At 42.4% G+C, this 22,430-nt stretch overlaps 1 protein-coding gene across 15 annotated transcripts in view; it reads right to left on the bottom strand.

Annotated features, from left to right (window-relative positions):
- The window catches only part of LOC106582854 (forkhead box protein P1-B), a 213,748-nt gene that overhangs the window by 79,071 nt on the left and 112,247 nt on the right, over nt 1-22,430 (bottom strand). For 14 of the 15 annotated variants that reach the window (XM_045705053.1, XM_045705056.1, XM_014166388.2 and 11 more), the window contains one exon: nt 12,763-12,938. In XM_045705053.1, coding sequence (XP_045561009.1) covers nt 12,763-12,927 — 165 coding nt within the window. In that variant the 5' untranslated portion in view covers nt 12,928-12,938. Of the gene's footprint in view, nt 1-12,762; nt 12,939-19,303; nt 19,601-22,430 lie in introns of those variants that run through there. The other variant, XM_014166386.2, reaches the window with a different exon arrangement.

Here is a 22,430-nt window from a genome sequence, read left to right as displayed (position 1 = left end):
AGAAGATACAGCACCAGTCAAAAGTCTAATAAATATATATGTATATATACAGTACCAGTCAAAAGTTTGGACACACCTACTCATTCAAGGGTTTTATTTTTACTTTATTTTTACTCATATCTACATTGTAGAATAATAGTGAAGAATCTCAAATATAAAATATATTTTGATTTGTTAACAATTTTTTGGGTTACTACATGATTCTATATGTGTTATTTCATAGTTTAGATGTCTTCACTATTATTCTACAATGTAGAAAAAAGTAAACACAAAGAAAAACCCTTGAATGAGTAAGTGTGTCCAAACTTTTGACTGGTACTGTATGTGTATGTGTATGTGTGTGTGTATGTATGTATGTATGTATGTATGTATGTAAGTATATATATGTATATGTATATATATATATATTTACATTTACATTTAAGTCATTTATATATGTATATATACACATATAACTTTTGACTGGCACTGTACGTGTTGTGTGACTAGTGGGAGCCAGTTAGTTTACCTGTAGCTGGATGGTACCTGACAGCAGCCTGTCTCTCTGGAGCATGGTACTGATGGAGTCTGTCACTTCCTTACCGTATGAATCCCTCCCAGATGACTCTTGTTGGACATGGACATACCCCACTGCCGTTCCCATGCTCTCCCTTCACCGGAGCAGACAGACGGACGGACGGATGGACAGGTAGGGCCTGCTCTAAACAACTCTTTTAAACATTTGCCCAGAAGAAGCGCTCCCTTTTGTCCAGCCCCTGTATCCTAATGCATGTCAGCCAGCTCTAATCAAGCAGAAAATGGTCATAAATATTTCTTTCTGCTAGATTTCACATTCGCATTTCACACAGGGACATGATATTTTCCCCTACCTCCGGGGAGTACCTAATGCAAAAACGAGTTTCTTATATTCAAGGCTCATGTTCCTTTAGCAAAATGCAGAACATATTCCCAGTGCAGGAGAAAACAGGGGGAGAGAGAGAGAAAAAAGGGGAGAAACAAGCATAAAGCCCTGTCTTATTTTCTGTGCCATTTACTGGCTAGTACTTTCACAGCCATCCCATTACATCATGTCAAGAGATTGTAAACAACTAAATAACAACAGCGCAGTGGAGCCCACAGCTAGAGAGCAACACAGCACAACACGCGTCCCTGTGTTCCAGAGGGGCCCCCGCCCGGCATCCTCACAGTGGAGAAAACATTTGTTTTTATTGTCCATTTAAATAATATATATCCTTTTTTTAAGAGAGAGAGAAAGAGCGAATGAGGATTTATACTAGTGGTGCTGTGGGTGACTATTTATGGCAGCCGTCATTCACAGGATGCTGGGGTGCCATCACTTTTCTTTATGATGAGACATCACATCGTAGACGCAGCATATCATTCTCTAAATGGTATACAACCATTCAGCTGCACACGCAGGCCCCTCGCCATTTTTCTCTCAAATAGAGGCCACGTCACTCCCGAACGCATTGGAGGTCATTATTAAATCACTGATACATACATCGATGGGAGACGAGTCAAGTCAAATCATCCAATGTGCTCTGAAAGGAGGCAGAGTGAGGGTTCACACAGACATATATTTACCTCAATAGGCAATCAATTGATTTTAGGTGTCAGTTATTTGTCATATTGTCTTTTCATGATAACAAGGGAAAATCATGTTGAATAAAGACTTAATAATATCTCATTGTCCATTCCACTACTCATAACCTGCCACCATACAAACCCTGAGAAACGTGGTCTCCCACCACGAACAGCCTCTACGTTTATTGAGATCCTAACGTCCTGCGTGTAGAGACCAAGGTCAGTTCGCCATGTATCTCCATTACAGCACTGCATAGTGACTGTGCTGAATGAAGCCGACACACATCTGTGCTGCTCATTTTTATGGCCCATCCTACGGAGGCCATTTCCCAGCTAGTGAGTGCAGCATAAGCATTAGGATCATAGCTAGCGATGCTGGGGAGACTGTCAGTGGTGTAACGGGGTAAAACATTTTTTACAAAAAAAAAAAGGATTTCCCAAAGCCTCTGCACTCCCAATGTTACTAACCAAGGAGGTTCAAAAGTCACAAATCCTCTGTGCTCAGTGCTCTATTCTTCGACAGAGAGAATTGATGTGTAGAGCAGGGAAACAAGAAGGTGGGGAGATAATAGAAAAATCTCTCTGGTTCTTTCTCAAGCACCTTCATCACCATTTGGCAGCTAAACCGTTTTAGAGGCATTCTGAGCCCTTTAACCCAATGAGTCCCACCATAACGCCAGTGTGATTTGGACTTCTAACCCCTTTTAAACATTGTGTTTTTTCTATTTCTTCTGCATACCAACCATTAGTCTGTGTGACTAACGGGGGCTGAGCTAGAGCGGTGTTTCTGAAACAAGGGCGGATCCTGAAGGGGTCCGGGGCCGGGTCTTTTAAACACAAATGTCTGAAGAGTCCGAATGGTTTGATCTACAAACTACTAAAAGCTATCTATGAAAAGCTGAGACGCTCACGAACACGCACACGTAACATGTTTATGACACTCACGAGCTACACAAGAGCCGTTAGAAGGTAAGGGGTTCTTCTACATAGAAGATCATAGGAAATCCCAGGACATAGTGTCTATAATACTGTAATAAGCTCACATAGTTGCAGACAGGTTGTAGACAGGTGTCCCGTCGACGGGACGCCTAGCCCTTTAAACAGCTTGGAAAATTCGAGAAAATGATGTCATGGCTTTAGAAGCTTCTGATAGGCTAATTGACATCATTTGAGTCAATTAGAGGTGTACCTGTGGATATATTTCAAGGCCTACCTTGGTGCCTCTTTGCTTGACATCATGGGAAAATCAAAAGTAATCAGCCAAGACCTCAGAAAAATAATTGTACAACTCCACAAGTCTGGTTCATCCGTGGGAGCAATTTCGAAACGCCTGAAGGTACCACGTTCATCTGTACAAACAATAGTGCGCAAGTATAAACACAATGGGACCACGCAGCTGTCATACCGCTCAGGAAGAAGACGCGTTCTGTCTCTTAGAGATGAACGCACTTTGGTGCGAAAAGTGCAAATCAATCCCAGAACAACAGAAAAGGACATTGTGAAGATGCTGGAGGAAACAGGTACAAAAGTATCTATATCCACAGTAAAACAAGTCCTATATCAACATAACATGAAAGGAAGAAGCCACTGCACCAAAACCGCCATAAAAAAACAGACTATGGTTTGCAACTGCACATGGGGACAAAGATCGTACTTTTAGGAGAAATGTCCTCTGGTCTGATGAAACAAAAATAGAACTGTTTGGCCATAATGACCATCGTTATGTTTGGAGGAAAAAGGGGGCTGCTTGCAAGCCGAAGAACACCATCCCAACCGTGAAGCACGGGAGATGGTGCTAAAATCCTGACTAGAACTGACTAGAAATTCGATCATATTACTCCAGTGCTAGCCTCCCTACACTGGCTTCCTGTTAAGGCAAGGGCTGATTTTAAGGTTTTACTGCTAACCTATAAAGCATTACATGGGCTTGCTCCTACCCATCTTTCCGATTTGCTCCTGCCGTACATACCTACACGTACGCTACAGTCACAAGATGCAGGCCTCCTAATTGTCCCTAGAATTTCTAAGCAAACAGCTGGAGGCAGGGCTTTCTCCTATAGAGCTCCATTTTTATGGAATGGTCTGCCTACCCATGTGAGAGACGCAGACTCGGTCTCAACCTTTAAGTCTTTATTGAAGACTCATCTCTTCAGTAGGTCCTATGATTGAGTGTAGTCTGGCCCAGGAGTGTGAAGGTGAACGGAAAGGCACTGGAGCAACGAATCGCCCTTGCGGTCTCTGCCTAGCCAGTTCCCCTCTCTCCACTGGGATTCTCTGCCTCTAACCCTATTACAGGGGCTGAGTCACTGGCTTACTGGTGCTATTCTATGCCGTCCCTAGGAGGGGTGCGTCACTTGAGTGTGTTGAGTCACTGACGTGGTCTTCCTGTCAGGGTTGGCACCCCCCCTTGGGTTGTGCCGTGGCGGAGATATTTGTGGGCTTTACTCGGCCTTGTCTCAGGATGGTAAGTTGGTGGTTGAAGATATCCCTCTAGTGGTGTGGGGGCTGTGCTTTGGCAAAGTGGGTGGGGTTATATCCTGCCTGTTTGGCCCTGTCCAGGGGTATTATCGGATGGGGCCAAAGTGTCTCCTGACCCCTCCTGTCTCAGCCTCCAGTATTTATACTGCAGTAGTTTATGTGTCGGGGGGGCTAGGGTCAGTCTGTTATATCTGGAGTATTTCTCCTGTCTTATCCGGTGTCCTGTGTGAATTTAAGTATGCTCTCTCTAATTCTTTCTTTCTTTCTTTCTTTCTTTCTTTCTTTCTTTCTTTCTTTCGTACCTTTCTTTCTTTCTTTCTTTCTTTCTTTCTTTCTTTCTTTCTTTCTTTCTTTCTTTCTTTCTTTCGTACCTTTCTTTCTTTCTTTCTTTCTTTCTCTCTCTCTCTCGGAGGACCTGAGCCCTAGGACCATGCCTCAAGACTACCTGGCATGAGGACTCCTTGCTGTCCCCAGTCCACCTGGCCGTGCTGCTGCTCCAGTTTCAACTGTTCTGCCTACGGCTATGGAACCCTGACCTGTTCACCGGACGTGCTACCTGTCCCAGACCTGCAGTTTTCAACTCTCTAGAGACAGCAGGAGTGGTAGAGATACTCTCAATGACCGGCTATGAAAAGCCAACTGACTCCTGAGGTGCTGACCTGTTGCACCCTCGACAACTACTGTATTATTATTTGACCATGCTGGTCATTTATGAACATTTGAACATCTTGGCCATGTTCTGTTAGAATCTCCACCCGGCACAGCCAGAAGAGGACTGGCCACCCCTCATAGCCTGGTTCCTCTCTAGGTTTCTTCCTAGGTTTTGACCTTCCCAACTTACTGTGGGAAGCTTGTGGAAGGCTACCCAAAACATTTGATCCAAGTTAAACAATTTAAAGGCAACGCTACCAAATACTAATTGAGTGTATGTAACTTCTGACCCACTGGGAATGTGATGAAAGAAATAAAAGCTGAAATAAATCATTCTCTCTACTATTATTCTGACATTTCACATTCTTACAATAAAGTGGTGATCCTAACTGACCTAAAACAGGGAATTTTTACTAAGATTAAATGTCAGGGATTGTGAAAAACTGAGTTTAAATGTATTTGGCTAAGGTGTATGTAAACTTCCGACTTCAAGTGTAAATTAAAATATTATTTTTGCTGGGGTCTCTGGACTGACAGTGTTAATGGCCCAATGCAGACGTTTTCATTTCAATATCAAATAATTTCTGGGTAACAATTAAGCACCTTACTGTAATAGATTTCCATTAAAAAACTGTTTCTAAAGCAAGAATTTTGCTAGGACTGTCTGGGAGTTATCCGAGTTGGGAAGGGAAAACTGAAAACTAGCTGTTATTTATTGGCAGTGAGGTTTGGAACTCTCTTTGTTATTGGTCTATTATCCAATTTAACGCATGGTGATGTCACCATGGAAAGCTGAACCTCCTGCCCATGCAAACCTGCTGATTAGAAGGTCCTGTGTAGATAGCATTTTCAGGAAATTGCAACTATCAGGAAATAACACTGATTACATTGTTTCACACTTTTACAGTGTTAGTTTCATCAGCTGTCGTACAATATGATACAACACACACAAAAAACTGAATTTTTACTGCACTGGGCCTTTAAGAAACAGGCGGCAGGCACATTCTTCACAAGGTGCTCAGGGGAGCAATATCACAGGCCTGCGTGCTAACAGACGCCTGGCAGGAGTAAACAGGCGTTTTGCTGGCATCACTTTGCTCCCCTCCAGTCTCCAGCTCTTCCCTCTCTGTCACCTGGGCCCAGCCTGCCCAGTCTCAGCACTGAGGTCTGACGGCGTGAATGAACATTGACGTCTGTTATCCACAGTGATGCGTGTAGATTATGAATAAGATATAAAAAGCCAGTTTCACTACACCGCTTTTGCATTAGCAAGCTACTATCTCCATTGGTAATGCCCCCCCCCCCCACCCCCAATACACACATACACACCCTCTCTATCTGTGTACTATTGTGGCCTCTGGAGCCCCAATAAATGCCTTAATCTGAGGAGAATGAAGCTACAAGGATTAGGGCTTTATTGAAACAAATAAGTGTTTTATTGGGAGAAAGCCCCAGTTTCAATTTCAATAGCTCGTTTAAACCTTATCTGCCAAATCCTTAGGGCCCATTCTATGTTAATTGGATCTACATTGCACTTGCATTGGGGGTGTTAACAAGCACAGCCTATGAATATTAATTACCCAGAAGTTTTCTGTGGAAAAAATACTTTCCTGATACATATTAATTCTATGAAGTTTTTAAAGTAGAGCTCTCATTAAAAATGTATAAGCCCTGTGCTTAAATGTTTTCCCAAGACGACTTGTGTATCTTTAACTTGATCCCTAATAAATTGGGTCAAATTGGCCATCCTAAAAGACTAGTTTCTCCGAAAAAGGCATTATTATTCAACTCGATGTAAACATTCCATTCCACTGAATAACGGGTTTTGTTTAAACAGTGTTTTGACTATGGCTATTAAAACCTTTCATGTTAAGGCCTGTACTTTCCCAACCCAAGCCTCCTGAGTCCCTGTTAAAGCGGTTTACTTGTTTACACCGCTAAACACACAATCTGCTCAACAAAAACAGACCAATACAAGTGTGTGTGTGTGTGTGTGTGTGTGTGTGTGTGTGTGTGTGTGTGTGTGTGCCTGAGCACGTGTGTTTGTGTGTGTGTGTGTGTGTGCATATGCGTGTCTTGACTGTGAACATGGGGGGTTTGAGGGGTAGGTTTGTGGGTATGCGGGTATTATGCATTTAGTCAAAACCCTCGCGACGGTTCAGCCCTTCCAATAAGCCATTGAACACTGAACCAATACAGACGTGTTTCCCTGTCTGCCTCTCCACACCAGCTGCTCCAGACACCTGCTCAGAAGTTTAGAGTTCCCCTCTTCAGCACTAACACACAGACACGCCATCAAAGACCATCCGGGCGCCACACAATGAGAGCCACTTCACGCTTCCTAATGATACCAGCATACAGGCGCATCATTTACATAGGAAGCAGTGGCCACACTGACCCAACATAACACACTTCTGAGGGCTTTCTTTAAAGAGGGGCGTGGAGGGGGGCACCGTTACATCATCCTGATAAATACGGGATGCACAACAATACACCTTCCACTATACTACACCCCCTCCCCTACACACACGCACGCACACACCGCCAACTCCTCCTTTAATGTCTTTTTCCAGGCGCTGACTGTTTGACCTGAAATCCATTATCCCCCATGTTTCTTTTCATGTGGCCGGGGTGAGCTGCAGTACAGTAGTGAACGACTTACTGTCTTGTTGGGGCATGGGGGAAGTGAAGAGGCTCTCTGATTACCTCATTGTGAAGGAACTCCTCAGACCCCCCCTCCCCCTGCCCACATGAAGCAGGTCGGGGAGGGGGTGTAAACAGGATGTCAACCCATGGAACAGTCAACTATTTTAAACTCGGGGGTATGGCATGGTATGCACACATGCAACATGTACTTCATCTCTTTCTGCTGCTGCTTGCCCGGCGGGCTGAAAGGAGGTAGACTCAACAAAATGGATGAGTTCATGAGCTGGCCATTTTGGAATGTAGCCATAGGGAGAGGTTCTGCTATTGAGGTTACCTTCAAAACTCATGAAGAAAAAAACTCAACAAGACATGACAAAAAGCTTCAGAAGTCATACCATGCTAGACTAAACAGATCTCTCTTCCCTGGGAGAGAAATATATTGCATGTAACAATTAACTTGACTCAAAAAGCAATATGGTTCAATTGCGGAAGGCTTAGGCCTTGACAAAAACAGTGGTGAAGTTTTATTTTCTATAGGTAACTGACAAAAGAAAGGAAACCCCAACATAAAGTGTCTTAATAGGGCGTTGGGCCACCACGAGCCAGAACAGCTTCAATGCACCTTGGCATAGATTCAACAAGTGTCTGGAACTCTATTGGAGGCATGCGACACCATTATTCCATGATACGTTTTTGCTGATGGAGGTGGAGAACGCTGTCTCAGGCGCCGCTCCAGAATCTCCTCCAAGTGTTCAATTGGGTATACTTTGAATCTCTCATTTACTCAAGTGTTTCCATCATTTTGGCAGTTACCTGTACATACAAGCACAGTACTGTTCAATTTCCACCTCCATCAGTATGATTATTAATCAGATCACACATCAATTGCCAAACCCACCAAAGAAATTCAGCCTGTAATAAAACTGTCATCCGCTCCACTATAAAGACAGATGTTGTGAGTTGTGTGATAACATAATTAAACTGTTCTGTGAGGGATTCCATAAAATTATTCAAATTGGAAGAGCACTATAATTTTACCAATAAAGCAATTTAGGGCAATATGTAGTGTCATAACACTGATGTTATCCGTTCCCCCAGATTTACAATAAGTTGCAGCCCCTACCGTCCCTAGCCCAATCTGACAGACATAAAGCAGTGTGTATCCTTTCAACATGATCCTCTCTGAGATGGGGATGTGTGTGTGTGTGTGTGTGTGTGTGTGTGTGTGTGTGTGTGTGTGTGTGTGTGTGTGTGTGTGTGTGCTGCAACCCTCAGCAAGGAAAGACATCGAGAGAATAATGCGCCATAGCTCTTGGACACCAACCACACAGAGAAACCTGCCCTTTATAATACGTATTAGCTATGCAGCACTGAGCAGATATACAGCTATGAGAAAACACAAAGATGCTCAATTCAATTCAAATGTGTGGTGATAAGGAGCGTTTTCTCCTTTCTTGTAATGTATTTCAACTGAGGAAGCTGCTTGTGGTTCTCTTCCACTGAACTCCACAGTCGAGTGCACACAATCAGCAGCCAACCATCCCAGCAGCGTGAGGGCTGCTTTGAGCTCTCCTTTGACCTGATGCTGTTAACCTCTCTCATCTAAGTAGTCTCCTACTGACCAGAACAGAGGCCTCAGCAGCCCTGGCCCTGCTGTACTGTACTTGTCAGTCCTACAGTAGTCTGGAAACGTGAGAAAGTCATGTGAGTCTGCTTATCGCTTAGCACTTCCTCTTCCAGTGTGTGCACCTCAAAGCAGAGTTCAGCGACAGACGGACGGACAGACAGACAGACAGACAGACAGACAGACAGACAGACAGACAGACAACGGACAGGACGGAGCTGAGCTGAATGCGTGTGTGCGCGAACGCATCTCGCTCTCGCTCTCTTCCACCATGTCCATAAGGGACCTTGTAAGGTTTGCATTATGGAAACAGCTAACCTGTGCATGCTCAGCTCTTTCTGCTGTCACGTGTGAAGAGCCAGTGTCGTCTCTCCCTTTTGCACACGCAACGCTACAGTACGGATGGCCCTTCTCCGTCAGAGAGGGAGAACAAACTCCCATCATGGTTTGCCTTATCTTGTGACTTGCAAAAAAAAGCTTTAGAGCATTTGTCTGACAAAGAAGCCTGGATGGATGTTTCTGCAATAGAGGAAAAGCAATGCTTCATCCGGCTGTTGTTCTTTTTCTGATAATATCGTCGGAGTGTTTTTTGTATCACTGAGGAACGAAGATATTTAAGGAATCTCTCCAACTTGATTAAAAGGACACTTCCAAGAGACAGGATATTAATATTTAATACTCCACGGTTATATCAGCTGAACCCAATTCCTAGCAGAATAATCAATTGTTTTGCTCAAACATGCAAGAGATTACTGCCTAAATGAACCATAAATCACTACCAACAGCAGTATATGTAGGAACCTGAATGTGCTGGAGTCAATAGCTGCACAAAAGCCTGCAGTATGTAAATGTTCAATGGCGTCATCACTGTGACTGCCTGTTGATGTGGCTGGCTGCATCTGGTCTGTTCTATTATGTGACCTTTGGCCATCAGAACTTCCTCTTGCAAAATCAATAACAACAAAACAAACCCGAAAAGCCAACACATTTCTAGCTATTGCATAAACACAGCCCTTTTTACATATTTGTCTTCATAATTTCTAGCGTCTTCATTTCCTCATGAAAGGGACTTGCTGAAAACCACAACTTCTGCACAAGCAGCAAGAAAGTTTAGCGACAACATCAAAAAAAGGAGTCATATTCAAAAAGTATAGGGTGGAAACCTTCTGTTTGGTTGACACAACATTACCCTACATTTATCTACCAAATGGGGACATTTTGGTTCAAACAGAACATTTCCATACAGTGAATGGCTTTAGATTTTGGGGCTGATTTAAAATCTCTGAACTGACATCAACAAAGCACAAACAGAAAAATCTGAATGATCCCCAGACTTTCTAACACAAAACCAACAAATAAAAGTTGCACATGGCAAAAGCATAGATGAAATTGCTAAATTATGAGCAAATAAATACTCAAGCTATTTCTCATGAAAGAAAAAGAGAATAAAGATTTTGTTCTCCAAAAAACGCCAATAAGGGGGAACTACTTCAATTGTAGATTTAGATAAGCCATGCGAGCACCTTGCTGCTGAGGTATTCCAGCCCAATATTTGACTTACTAATAGAGATGTTAAAACCAAGCTTATGCTCCACTTCCCCCAAATCTGACTGGTCTACAAGATGAATTCCCCTGTCAGAATCAAGATGATCAAACAGATTACAATTATTTTATCCCCTATCTTTATTAATGAGCACTGTCTTTCATAGTTATGTTTCCTAATAAGAATAAATGATATGCCACCCCCAGGTTTGTTGCTCACCCTGACTCAAGGGATATATTTGCACTTTGAGTCAGAGAAAATTCTAGATTGATTTCTGCATCACCAAAAGGGAAACGGTGTCTTGGATGATTCTCAGAGAACAAAGACACAGAAGCCCACATGTCTGTCAGGTTATATTAGTGCAACCAACAAATAAAACGTAAACGACAGACCGCAAAATGCCACAAAAGTAAAAGTTATCAAGTAATTGAGCGAAGATCTTAATGCCCATGCGACAATTAACATGGTTCATGATGCATGAGTGAAAATCCTGGGTTAGCCTAATGGGAGAATAAAAAGACAGGCGCATTCCCCCAGAATCCTCCACTGGTAAGTACCCTATCAAAGGAGAGCGTCAGGAGCGGAGAATGAGACATCTCGTCCTTCATCCCAAACCATGCACCATTTATCACACAGAACAATGAATCTATCCGCCTTCCTCTCTCCGTCCTCATCATCAACCGTATGGTACGCCACAGAAATTAACCATGGGCTTGGTTCAAAAGAACAAACAGAAAGAAAACATGTGCTATTCAAATTCACAGAAAAAAAATTATACAGGATTAAATTCACTAGTAAAGTTGATGTTTCTACATTTTTTCAGAAATGACTGATCTGAGAGAATCATTATTCCCTCCATATGACTTTAAAATAGAGACCAGTGCTGGACGGTTGGCTCTATTCTCGGGCGAAGGATTTTTTTCTCTCTCTCCTTGGTGTCAAGTGCGCATCCATGACACTTCCCTGCCTCACATTCATCAAAGTTGTAACCCCTGTTGTCTTTGCAGAGCGAATCAGAATGCGCCCCTGGCAAAGAATGAAGGAAAAGTCAACAGGAATTAAGTTTCAGTGCAACTGTTTACTCAACTGTGGCTCGCAGTTATTGAAATGTTATCCACGGTTTTGTGTGACTACTGCAGTAATGAATTCAGTATGGCTGTGATTTTCTCACTGACGACATACTCGTTTTGAGCTGGAAAAAGAGAGGGAGACAGCTAGAGCAGCAGTGATGGAGGGGAGATAGGAGGGACAGTCAGCTATGTGGAGTAGTGGGCCTACAGGTCTAACACTGAGACACAAGTACATCCTTTTTTGTCTACTTGGGTTTTTCTATTATTGCTGCTGGAGTTGCTGGAAAGCATGCATTTGCAACTATGCGGGTGTTAATGTTACTGGCTTGCAACAAATATGTCATTTTTGGGCCATAACTTGAAAATGTGCTGTACGTGTTCACGGGCTAATTTTCACGATAAGTGCTTCAAATGAATAAGATTATATTATTTTCTTTGAGACAAAATGCATGATTTAGCATGGGACCTTACAGTATACAGATGTTGATAGATATGCTGTGACAACAGACAGCAACAAAACAGGCTGCGCATCATGACTAAACTGCTCCTGACAACAACCCCAGTCATTCTGTGATGGCAAAATAGCATGAGACAGAGTGATCTTTTCAATGTTGTTTCCTTAAACACACTGTCGTGTGGCACACATAACACTGACACCAACAGAAAGAGCTTGTCTGTTTGCCTCAAGTCTCAGATGGTGAAAATGTTTTGGGCTTTACTAATAATAAAGCTACCGCCATTCTTCGGGCCTCATTGGTCGGACACAGAGGAGTGTGGCATTAGTTGTGAGTGTGAGGCGTGTTTACAATGAGCTAAGGGAAAACCCTGTCAGCCCATTGGACAGCACAGCACTCAAACTGTCAGAGAATCGTGTGGCACCTACACACTTAAAATATGTTGACCTACCTTGATAAATATTTCACCAAAATGCAGATGCTGCATGCTACAATAAACATGTCCGCACCCAAACACACAATCACTGAGCGAGCACTTCCCCCTCTTAAAAAAAATTCTAAAACGCCCTCGAATATACATAAATGATTATAATAATGTGTTTATGTACTTTGGGACGGAATTAAATATTAACAGGCACTTTAGAGGTGGGCTAGGGACTGCTGTTCACATGGGTTAATAAAGACAGGTATGAAGAGAGGAACCCAGTTTACCTGGTGCTGCTGGAGATGGATCAGGTCAGCTGCCGCGATGTCCACCGTCGACGGTGTCGTCACGCTCCTGGGCCTCGCGTCCCTGGCTCCGCCCTCCACGCTCGCTGCTCCGTTCTGATTGGCTGGACCGTTGCTTGTCGCCTCCGTCCCAGATTCTTGCATCATGACTTAAAAACCTGAAGGAGCAGAGAGTAGGAGGAAAAAGCTTGTAAAACGAGGCACAGAACAGGGGGCACAGTACGTTTCAACCCGGGCCACACTTTTCGTCCACTTTTATTACCGGTTTTCCTACTGGTTCATGCATGTCTGTTTCTTGTTTGTTTGCTTGCACTGTATTCAGCGAAGCAAACACACGCACACACTCTCATAGACTCTCTTTCCACTGGGTGATGAACTAGTGTCTTGTTGTGTCTTTCCAGACCAGATACTTTACAGATGACAAGCCCATACTGGGTTGGAGGAAGGAGCATGGCTCAGGTTCTGTTAGTGTTCTCCTTCACGGCGGTGTGGAAGGCAGGGGATAGAAACACACATCTTGGAAGAACCCAACCTCAGTAAGGCAAAGCAGAGGAGCCCAAGAAAACAGTCACCCTCACAAACAAAACACTTTCTATGGAAATGGGTATATTTACTTGCATGGTCCCAGAAGAACCACTGCAGAATGGCTTTTTAATGGGAAACAGGGCCAACGGGTGGGCCTGCCTGCCAAAGGATCTCCACGAGAAACATCCATTTTAAAACCGAGTGAAAACACTGAAAACCTACAGGGGTGCTCAATTAACACCAACATGAGTCTACCAAAAACACGTTCTGTTATTACTTCATTTTAAAGAAGAATATGCTGTATACAAAGGGATATACACTGAGTGCAAAATGTTAAGAACACCTTCCTAATATTGAGTTCCATGCCCCCATTGCCCCCCCCATTTTGGCCTCAGAACAGTCTCAATTTGTTGGGGCATGGACTCTAAAAGGTGTCGAAAGTTCATAATGTTTTGTACACTCAGTGTATATGCTCTATAATTGCATATATTTCAGTCTTTTTTTGAATAAAATAGATGGTAATTTAACAAAGTCAAATTGGGGACTTGCATTACCACAAAAATAATTTTGTGGTAATGGAAGAAGTGTTATGATTTTAGATTCGAAAAACACAGAAGTAAACAAAGATTTTCTATGCGGTAAGTTTTGGTCTAAGTTGTTGTGAAAGTGGTCAAAATGTCAGTTGTTTTTAAGGAATTCGGTATTTTGGCAATGAAGCCCTTTATCTACTTCTGTTTTAAGGAAGTTGCTAACTAGCGTTAGCGCTATAGCTAGCACAATAACTGGATGTCTATGGTAACAGCTAGAAAGCATGCTAGCTGTTACCATAGAATACCAGGTATTGTGCTAATGCTAGTTATCATTGGCTCGCGAAACTACCTCTAATGTCCTTCATACTGGTTGCATATACATAACAATGGTATCCACAAGTTCATCTGACTTAGGGGAAGCAGATAAAGTGCTTAATTGACAAAATCCCGAAGTATCCATATTTCAGATTTGAATAGCAGAGAAGTCGTACGTTTTTGTCTTAGTTTTTGGGAAAGTGGTCAGAGTAACTGATTTGTGTCAAAAGTCACAATAGGCTTTTTCACACTGCATTGATCTTAGCCACGGGCTATCCTTAGCTCCAGGCTAGGCCATGATACATTGGCAATTTTCTGGGACAATATTGCTGAGCAATGTTGCCAGCAATGGTTGCTGCAACATTTTTCCGTTGAAAATTATAAGCTTTATATAATCTGGGGAATTTAGATTTGATCAGCAGCGCAACCTAGTGGGCAATTTATAGGAATCCTCCAATCAGAGTGCAGATATTGGTCATGTGATTAGTATGCCGTTCTAAATTAATTTGGGAAACATGTTAGCCGTTGTTGAGCTGATGTGAGAGAAAATCAACTCCCCTTTTGGAGTGAAATGTTGGCCATTCACGTCTCATATGTGACCCATTTCAGGAAGCTAGGCGTATGTCGCATGTCACACTTCACACATTTTTTATTTGTTTATACAGTACCAGTCAAAAGTTTGGACACACCTTCTCATTCAAGGGTTTTTCTTTATTTGTACTATTTTCTACATTGTAGAATAATAATATGAAGACATTAAAACGATGAAATAACACATATGGAATCATGTAGTAACCAAAAAAGTGTTAAACAAATCAAAATATATTTTATATTATAGATTCTTCACAGTAGCCACCCTATGCCTTGATGACAGCTTTGCACACTCTTGACATTCTCTCAACCAGCTTCATGTGGTAGTCACCTGGAATGCATTTCAATTAACTGGTGTGCCTTGTTAAAAGTTCATGTGTGTAATTTCTTTCCTTCTTAATGCATTTGAGCCAAGAACAGCTCAAATAAGCAAAGAGAAATGACAGTCCATCATTACTTTAAGACATGAAGGTCGGTCAGTCGCAAAAACCATCAAGCGCTATGATGAAACTGGCTCTCATGAGGACCACCACAGGAAAGGAAGACCCAGAGTTACATCATATTAGTTTAACACTTTTTTGGTTGCCGAGTTAAAGAAAGGTTAAATAAAAAATAAATACGAAAATATGTCTTCACTATTATTCTACAATGTAGAAAATAGTAAAAATAAAGAAAAACCCAGGAATGAGTAGGTGTGTCCAAACTTTTGACTGGTACTGTATCTAAAAATACTAATAATACAAAATAAAAAAACATTCAAGTTTTTGTGTAAAGTGCTAGGAAAGTGGTCAAAATGTCAGTTGTTAGTAAACAGTAAAAAAAAAAAATGTGTTCATGTGAACACAACTGTATCATTAGATTGGTAGAATATATTGTTGTTCCAATAGATTGTTGTTCCAATTTCAGATTTGGCAGAGAAGTAGAGGATTATTTCTAAGATGTCTAATTTATTCTGAGAGTGGTCAAAGTAGCTGTCAAAAGTGACATTGTTTTTAGTGAATAGAATATAATGTTGGGAGTCATGTCACAATGCGACCTTTAGAATGCTGAGGAAATCCCATGAAAGTGGAAGGAGGACAAAAAGGAGGACAACAAGCTTATCAAAATGTTGTACACAAGCAACTTAATCCAGAACGGTATACACGTCTTAAAGTTTTAACTGCGTTTCTAGCTTAAACGGTGTCGCAGGAGTAGCATTCAAAATAATAAGAAGAAGTATGACGAAGATTTAAAGTGGGACGTTTGCTGTCGCAAGTCCCATTAATAAACAGTTATTCAGCCGTACCTTTTGCATGAAAATTCTGGACACGTAATCTTCTATGTTTCAAGTCTGTACTGTTTCTGATTTTGGTGATACAAAACCCAGACAGACATCCCCTCACCCTTCAGCCCCAAGCTCATACCCCCACTCCCTCCCGTCTCTCCTGGGATGAGTATGAACCGAACGACACTGATGCTTATCTGGGGCTGGATTCCTGAAATCAGTGGTGAGATTTACATCTTTTGTGTTGGTCACAAGCCTCACTGGTGCGGCGGCGGGCGACACGTCTAGTCGCCCAATTCCAGAGAAGTTAATGAAGCTGACCAAGTCAGGCAGAAGTAAATTAACTTGGCTGATTAATTATTTATATGAAGCAGAATAAATGCCCTTAAAACACTGGGCCTAATCATGAAAGGAGTTGAAAATGGGCATAAATGCAGATTTATAATGTTGCGTTTAAGGCGTGTAATAGGGAGGCCAGTATGTGTACTCAACAGAGGGGCTCAGTCTCCTGAGATCCCCATCCAAACAAGACACAGCAGACCTAAGGCAGAGGGGCCACCATTGGGGACACTGTCTGACAGACATCAAATGTCCACATTTATCATGAGTAAATAAAATAAGCAAGATCACAACAAAATAATTAGCCTTTATAACAATAAATAATATTACAGATACTACTATTTTTTGTGTTGAAATAAAGAATAATTTTGGTACTATTATCAAGCAGCAAAATCAGTAGCTACCACTATAATAATCAACACCATAGTGCACTATAATTTTAGATGTCTCTGCTTCTCTTGCAAGCAGAACATCCCAGTGACTCATCATCAGACACTGTGGTCTGCATTGGTTCATTTGTCATGTCACACCACCCACTCATCTCATTCTGAGCCCCTGCCTCTCTGTCTGCAGTTTGGGCTGAGGCTATGGGCTGTGTTCTCTGGATTGGACGCTCTGGGCTCTGGGCTGGGTCCTCAAGCCTCCAGCTCGGCCCACTCTCTCTCCAGACAGATGTTGACCCAGCTCACCCCTTCAGTCTGGCACAGCCTCACTCCATAATGGGATTTTCTAAACAAGGAGCGAGCAAGAGGAATACTGTGGGATGGGAGGGAGCCGGCTACATCTGCATCTGCAGGGCCTGGCGGCTCAGCTCATACAAACTCCCCTTCCTTCTGAAACACCAATTAGAAACACACATTCTCAGACCAAATGAAATGTGATTTGAAATAAACCACATGCTGACGTTATTCACCCCCACTTCTTTTTCAAATAAAATATGTTTTTCCACACAGAGAAGAATTGACTGAGTCTGGTTTTTTTCTCTCTCCAAAGCTACATTAAAGGCGGAAAGTAATGGCTATTATGCACGCACTGTCATTCCATGCAAAATTTTCATAATTATAACGGAAAGGCGTACATTTCCGAATGCATGGCATCTCCAAAAGTAATCAAGAGAATGAGCCGTGGGGCTATTTTAATGTATGCAAAACTAGTGACCCACAATAAAGGAGGGGAAGGCTACAATGAATGCAAAGTAATGCGCGCATGCTTGGAACCGGCACTGACGAGGGGCGGCTAAAATTAACACCCAATTAATTTTCGAATTGACAAACAAATGAAACCCATAAATCTACTTTCTCATTAATATTACCACAGAATAATTCAAAGCTGCAATATTGCATGCAAAAAAAAAGCGTAAAATTGAAAATGGGAAATGTGCATTATCCATCATAAATATCAACCAGATAGGAAAGAGACTTGTTGGAGAGTTGTCTGGTGATAACAATGTTAATCTGAGCAGCACTGAGGCAGATGCACAGCAGCTTCATGTAGACTAGCAGACACAGGCAACCACATGACAGGGCCCTAGTTAATTTAGTTTTTGTTTGCTCAGGGAATGGTCCAACCTGTGATGACGACTCAAATAGCTTGCTATTTTACTTAATCCATTTATACAATGATGCATATTCAGGGGTAATTATGGGTCAAGTGTCTCGCTAAAAGTACTGTACTTAGCAAGGCTGGAACACACACACACACACACACACACACACACACACACACACACACACACACACACACACACACACACACACACACACACACACACACACACACACACACACACACACACACACACACACACACACACACACACACACACGAGGGGGCAGTTCATGAGAAACAGGCCTGCTTGTTTATGAGGCATGTCAGCCCTAAATATAAACACAAAAACAACAAAAACAAAAAGCTCTAAATTACGGATATTCCAGGAGATTAGAATGATGCAAACGGCGGTCCACAAAACAGACGCTTTGCTTCTCTGTTGATCATCAGATGTCTGTTCTTCTGGAGGGGGTGGTGGGGGAATGTCTGGTTGCAAAACACAACAAGTGTTTGGAACAAACAGTGGATCACAAAAAAGGTCAGAGTTTCTGTTTGTTGATGTTTTGCTTTTGTTCCTCTAATATGGGGAGTACATTAAAAACACAGTCACATGCAACGCCCACCTGAACAGACAGGTTCAGAGCATGGCACAGCACCAAGGGCTAATCAAGCCTGTCAGTCTCCTATCGTATCCACTCACTGCTCCACGCCAAGCCTCAATCTAATTCAAACGCCTTTCCCTCGCCATGGCAGCCTGGAATTCAAGAGCACGATTCAGTCAACAATCCAAGGTAGGGTCGGCCTGCGCAGCTGTGCCGTGACCTTTCCCCATGTTCTGTTTTTCTTTAATGCTCATGACAGAAAACCCTCCATGGCCACCTGCTCCGGCTTGCATAGATCTCACATAGCCCCTGTTTACACAAGCACACAACAAAAGCACAACATTCTTGGGGAAGAGATAAAGACAGACAAAGGAGAAGACAAAGGGAGAGGTGCATTTCGATGCTGCCTGTTTAGGTTAGGCTTGGTTGCTAGACTAGACAACACAAACAGCTTGTACCAAGGTGGCGCGACACCATAATTCTTCCCCTGGATGGGTTTTCAAGGTTTGGAGAGTTTTGTGTTCAGTTTTATTTTGGCTCAATGTTATGAAGATAAGTCTGAAGACAAACATGAGAATAACAACAAACAAAAAAATGCCAGTGCTGATAACCTTGTTTACAAATAGTTGAATGAACATGTGTTCAAAGGTCCACGATCAGTCCTCTCATAGTACCCCCCCAAAAAAAAACATTTAAAGAAAATAACCCCTATACTGGACTGAGCAGAACAGACAGTCGGAATTGGACTGGGTCCCTGAACCTTCCCACAGGCAAAGTAGAGCCAGCAGCCCTCCCTCCCTCATCTTTACCTTAAACGTAGCCTAGGCCTCCGTAATCCAGAACCATGTGCATCACTCAGAAGTGGCTGCCACAATATCTGGGCTCGCTTGACACTCAACGAAGAATCCCTCGCCCTTCTCTTCTCCGAGAAGGAAAACTGACGGCACCGATGACATTCCGCCAACAGAGACTTTACAGTGAGACCAAACAAGCCTCTAATCTCATCAGCCACTTCAACCAAAAGTCGTAGATAAGAAAAGCATATCTCAAGACGACTGTTACAACATTGTAGGAACAGGGCTTCCCCTCTATCCCTCCACCCCTTTTTCACAGAGACACAGAAGCTTTTAAAAAGTTCCTTCCAGACCTTGTAGGGGATAACCAGCCACTCACACCAGCAAACAAAGCAGCTATTTGTTTAATAACTGATTGCTGCCATGGCTACAGTAAACAGGGGGAGCGGGGGGGTTTGTGTTTATGAACAAACATCTCTTTGCAGGACCAATTTAACATTAACCAGGTGGAATGATCAACAGATTTCATAGGTGACACTCAGGGCAGGCCTAATGTAAACAGGCTCTGGGAGGAGAAAGGGGCCAGGCTTAGAGAATCAAGGTCGATGCAAATGCAGAGCCAGCTAGAATAAATGGCTTGGGAAAACTCAAGACAAACAAACAGTCATTCTCCTGACATTTGAAGAAGCATTAAGGTGGTGTGTTACAGCTGCTGGCCTGGCGGCCACCATGAATGTGAACGAGGAGGGGGTGGACAGAGGTGAGGAGGGTGTTGTGGGCTGGTGAAGAGAGCCTCCATCAGACCTTCAGTGTCAATGTGTTTTGGTAAACCAGAAGTGCATTCATTTCAAATGGAACGCTGCGTTTGTCTTGCAGCATTCCATTGCATTCTGTATGTTTGATAAATCCAACGTATGCATCCAATTGTCTGCGTAGACTTGATTTTTAAATGGAACCTTTATTTAACTAGACAAGTCAGTTAAGAACAAATTGTTATTTACACGACGCTGGGCCAATGGTGCGCCGCCCTATCGGATGGCCGGAGATGATGCAGCCTGGATTCGAACCAGGGACTGTAGTGACGCCTCTCGCACTGAGATGCAGTGCCATAGCCCGCTGCGCCACTCGGGAGTTGATAGGAATAGTAACAATGGGTGAATGTTGAACTTTTGTTGCACACATATCCAGTACAAATGTTGGATTACATAATGAAAAACATTTGACTGTAGAATTTATTAGGCAGTATTGGTGCACAGCCTGGTCTCATAGACTAGATGTAACATAGTAAACTTAAATCTGGGATATTCAAATTAGTATGATATGTTACTTTTGGTGAGTAACGTATAACAAAAGGAAAGTAGTGTATAACGCAATTGTCTAGTAACCTAAAGGTTGCAAGTTTGAATCTCATCACGGACAACTTTAGCGTTTTAGCTAATTAGCAACTTTTCAGCTACTTTGCACCTACGTAGCATGTTAGCTAACCCTTCCCCTAACCTTAACCCGTTAACCTAACTCCTAAACTAGATGTAACATAGTAAACTTAAATCTGGGATATTCAAATTAGTATGATATGTTACTTTTGGTGAGTAACGTATAACAAAAGGAAAGTAGTGTATAACGCAATTGTCTAGTAACCTAAAGGTTGCAAGTTTGAATCTCATCACGGACAACTTTAGCGTTTTAGCGAATTAGCAACTTTTCAGCTACTTTGCACCTACGTAGCATGTTAGCTAACCCTTCCCCTAACCTTAACCCGTTAACCTAACTCCTAAACCTAACCTTAACCCAAACCCATAACCCTAAACCCTAGCCTAGCTAACGTTAGCCAGCTAGCTAACATTGGCACCTAGCTTGAATTCGTAACATATCATACACAGCAAATTCGTAACATATAATACAAATTGTAATTCATAACATACAAAATGGGTGATGGACATCCGCAAATTAATACATACCATACGAAACGTAACATATCATACTAAACGGAGTGTCACGGATTTATTTAGAGAATAATACGAAATGCTCTGAGACGAAGCTGTCGGTCTGATCGAGGCATCAGGATTGAGGGAAAACACGGCAGTAGAGACACTTTTACTACAGACCCAACACAGAGCGTCTTCAACGACACCACAGCAAGAAACTTGTAAAACATGTTAAACATTTACCTGCTTTAATTATTCAGTAACTAGGGTTTGGAAACAACAAAGGATGGCTAAGGGCCCCAGAAGCTGTTCCCAATAACATCAGGACAGGTCGACGGAAAAACAAGCAATGTTGTTTTCATCCGACTGCAGGTGCCCCATAATTTACCCATATAATACCGGAATGAATACTGTGGTTATGCAATGAATACTGAATCTATTTCTATTCTTTCAAATAAAATAATATTGGTTTGACTTTGAGTCAAACACACACACAGTGTGAGGTCTGTGTTACGCCATTCACGTTAGAGCAAATAATAAACTATTCAGAAACAGGTAACGATTACAACAAGCACGAAAGAGAAATTGGTGCGGGCAATTTCAAGCTGCACATCACCTTGTTCATGAATGTTTCATGCATACAAGTTGCCATCTGCTCATGTGAATCCAGTCAGTGAGGCCTAGCTACCCCTGAGTGTTTAGTTTCCTGTCTCATCTCACCTCCCAAACAACCTTCATTCTCATTTCAGTTATGCCCCAAACCCATTTACCCCCATATAGTGAGGGCAAAGGGAAGAGCCCAAACACATATTTATGACACATTGTGAAGAATATAATGGGATCCTCAAGCGTAAAATTCTGATTCAAATGTATTACTACACTTTTATACAGAGAAATGGGCTCGACATCCACTGATGCTGAGGATGATGGTTCATATGAATATGAACCTATTATCACACTACAAGCTCAGATAAATGAACAATAAGGATGGGAGCAGAAGGCACACTCTCCAGTAGGGAGGCTAAGCAGATACATCATTCCAGAAAATACACCAAACAGTTTGTCTCCTTGGCATGAAGCATTCCCATATACACCAAAACGTACAGGCCTGCTGAGCAGAGACAATGACGGAATGTGCAAAAGTAAGGCAGGGCACGGTATTTTTAGTACACAACGGCCAATTGAGATTAAGTAAACAGAAACGTCTAATGACTTTC

This window comes from Salmo salar, chromosome ssa22, assembly GCF_905237065.1.
Source record: "Salmo salar chromosome ssa22, Ssal_v3.1, whole genome shotgun sequence".
NCBI lineage: Eukaryota > Metazoa > Chordata > Actinopteri > Salmoniformes > Salmonidae > Salmo > Salmo salar.
The sequence above is the reverse complement of the archived record's forward strand: the minus strand, read 5'-3'. Positions and strand labels throughout refer to the sequence as shown.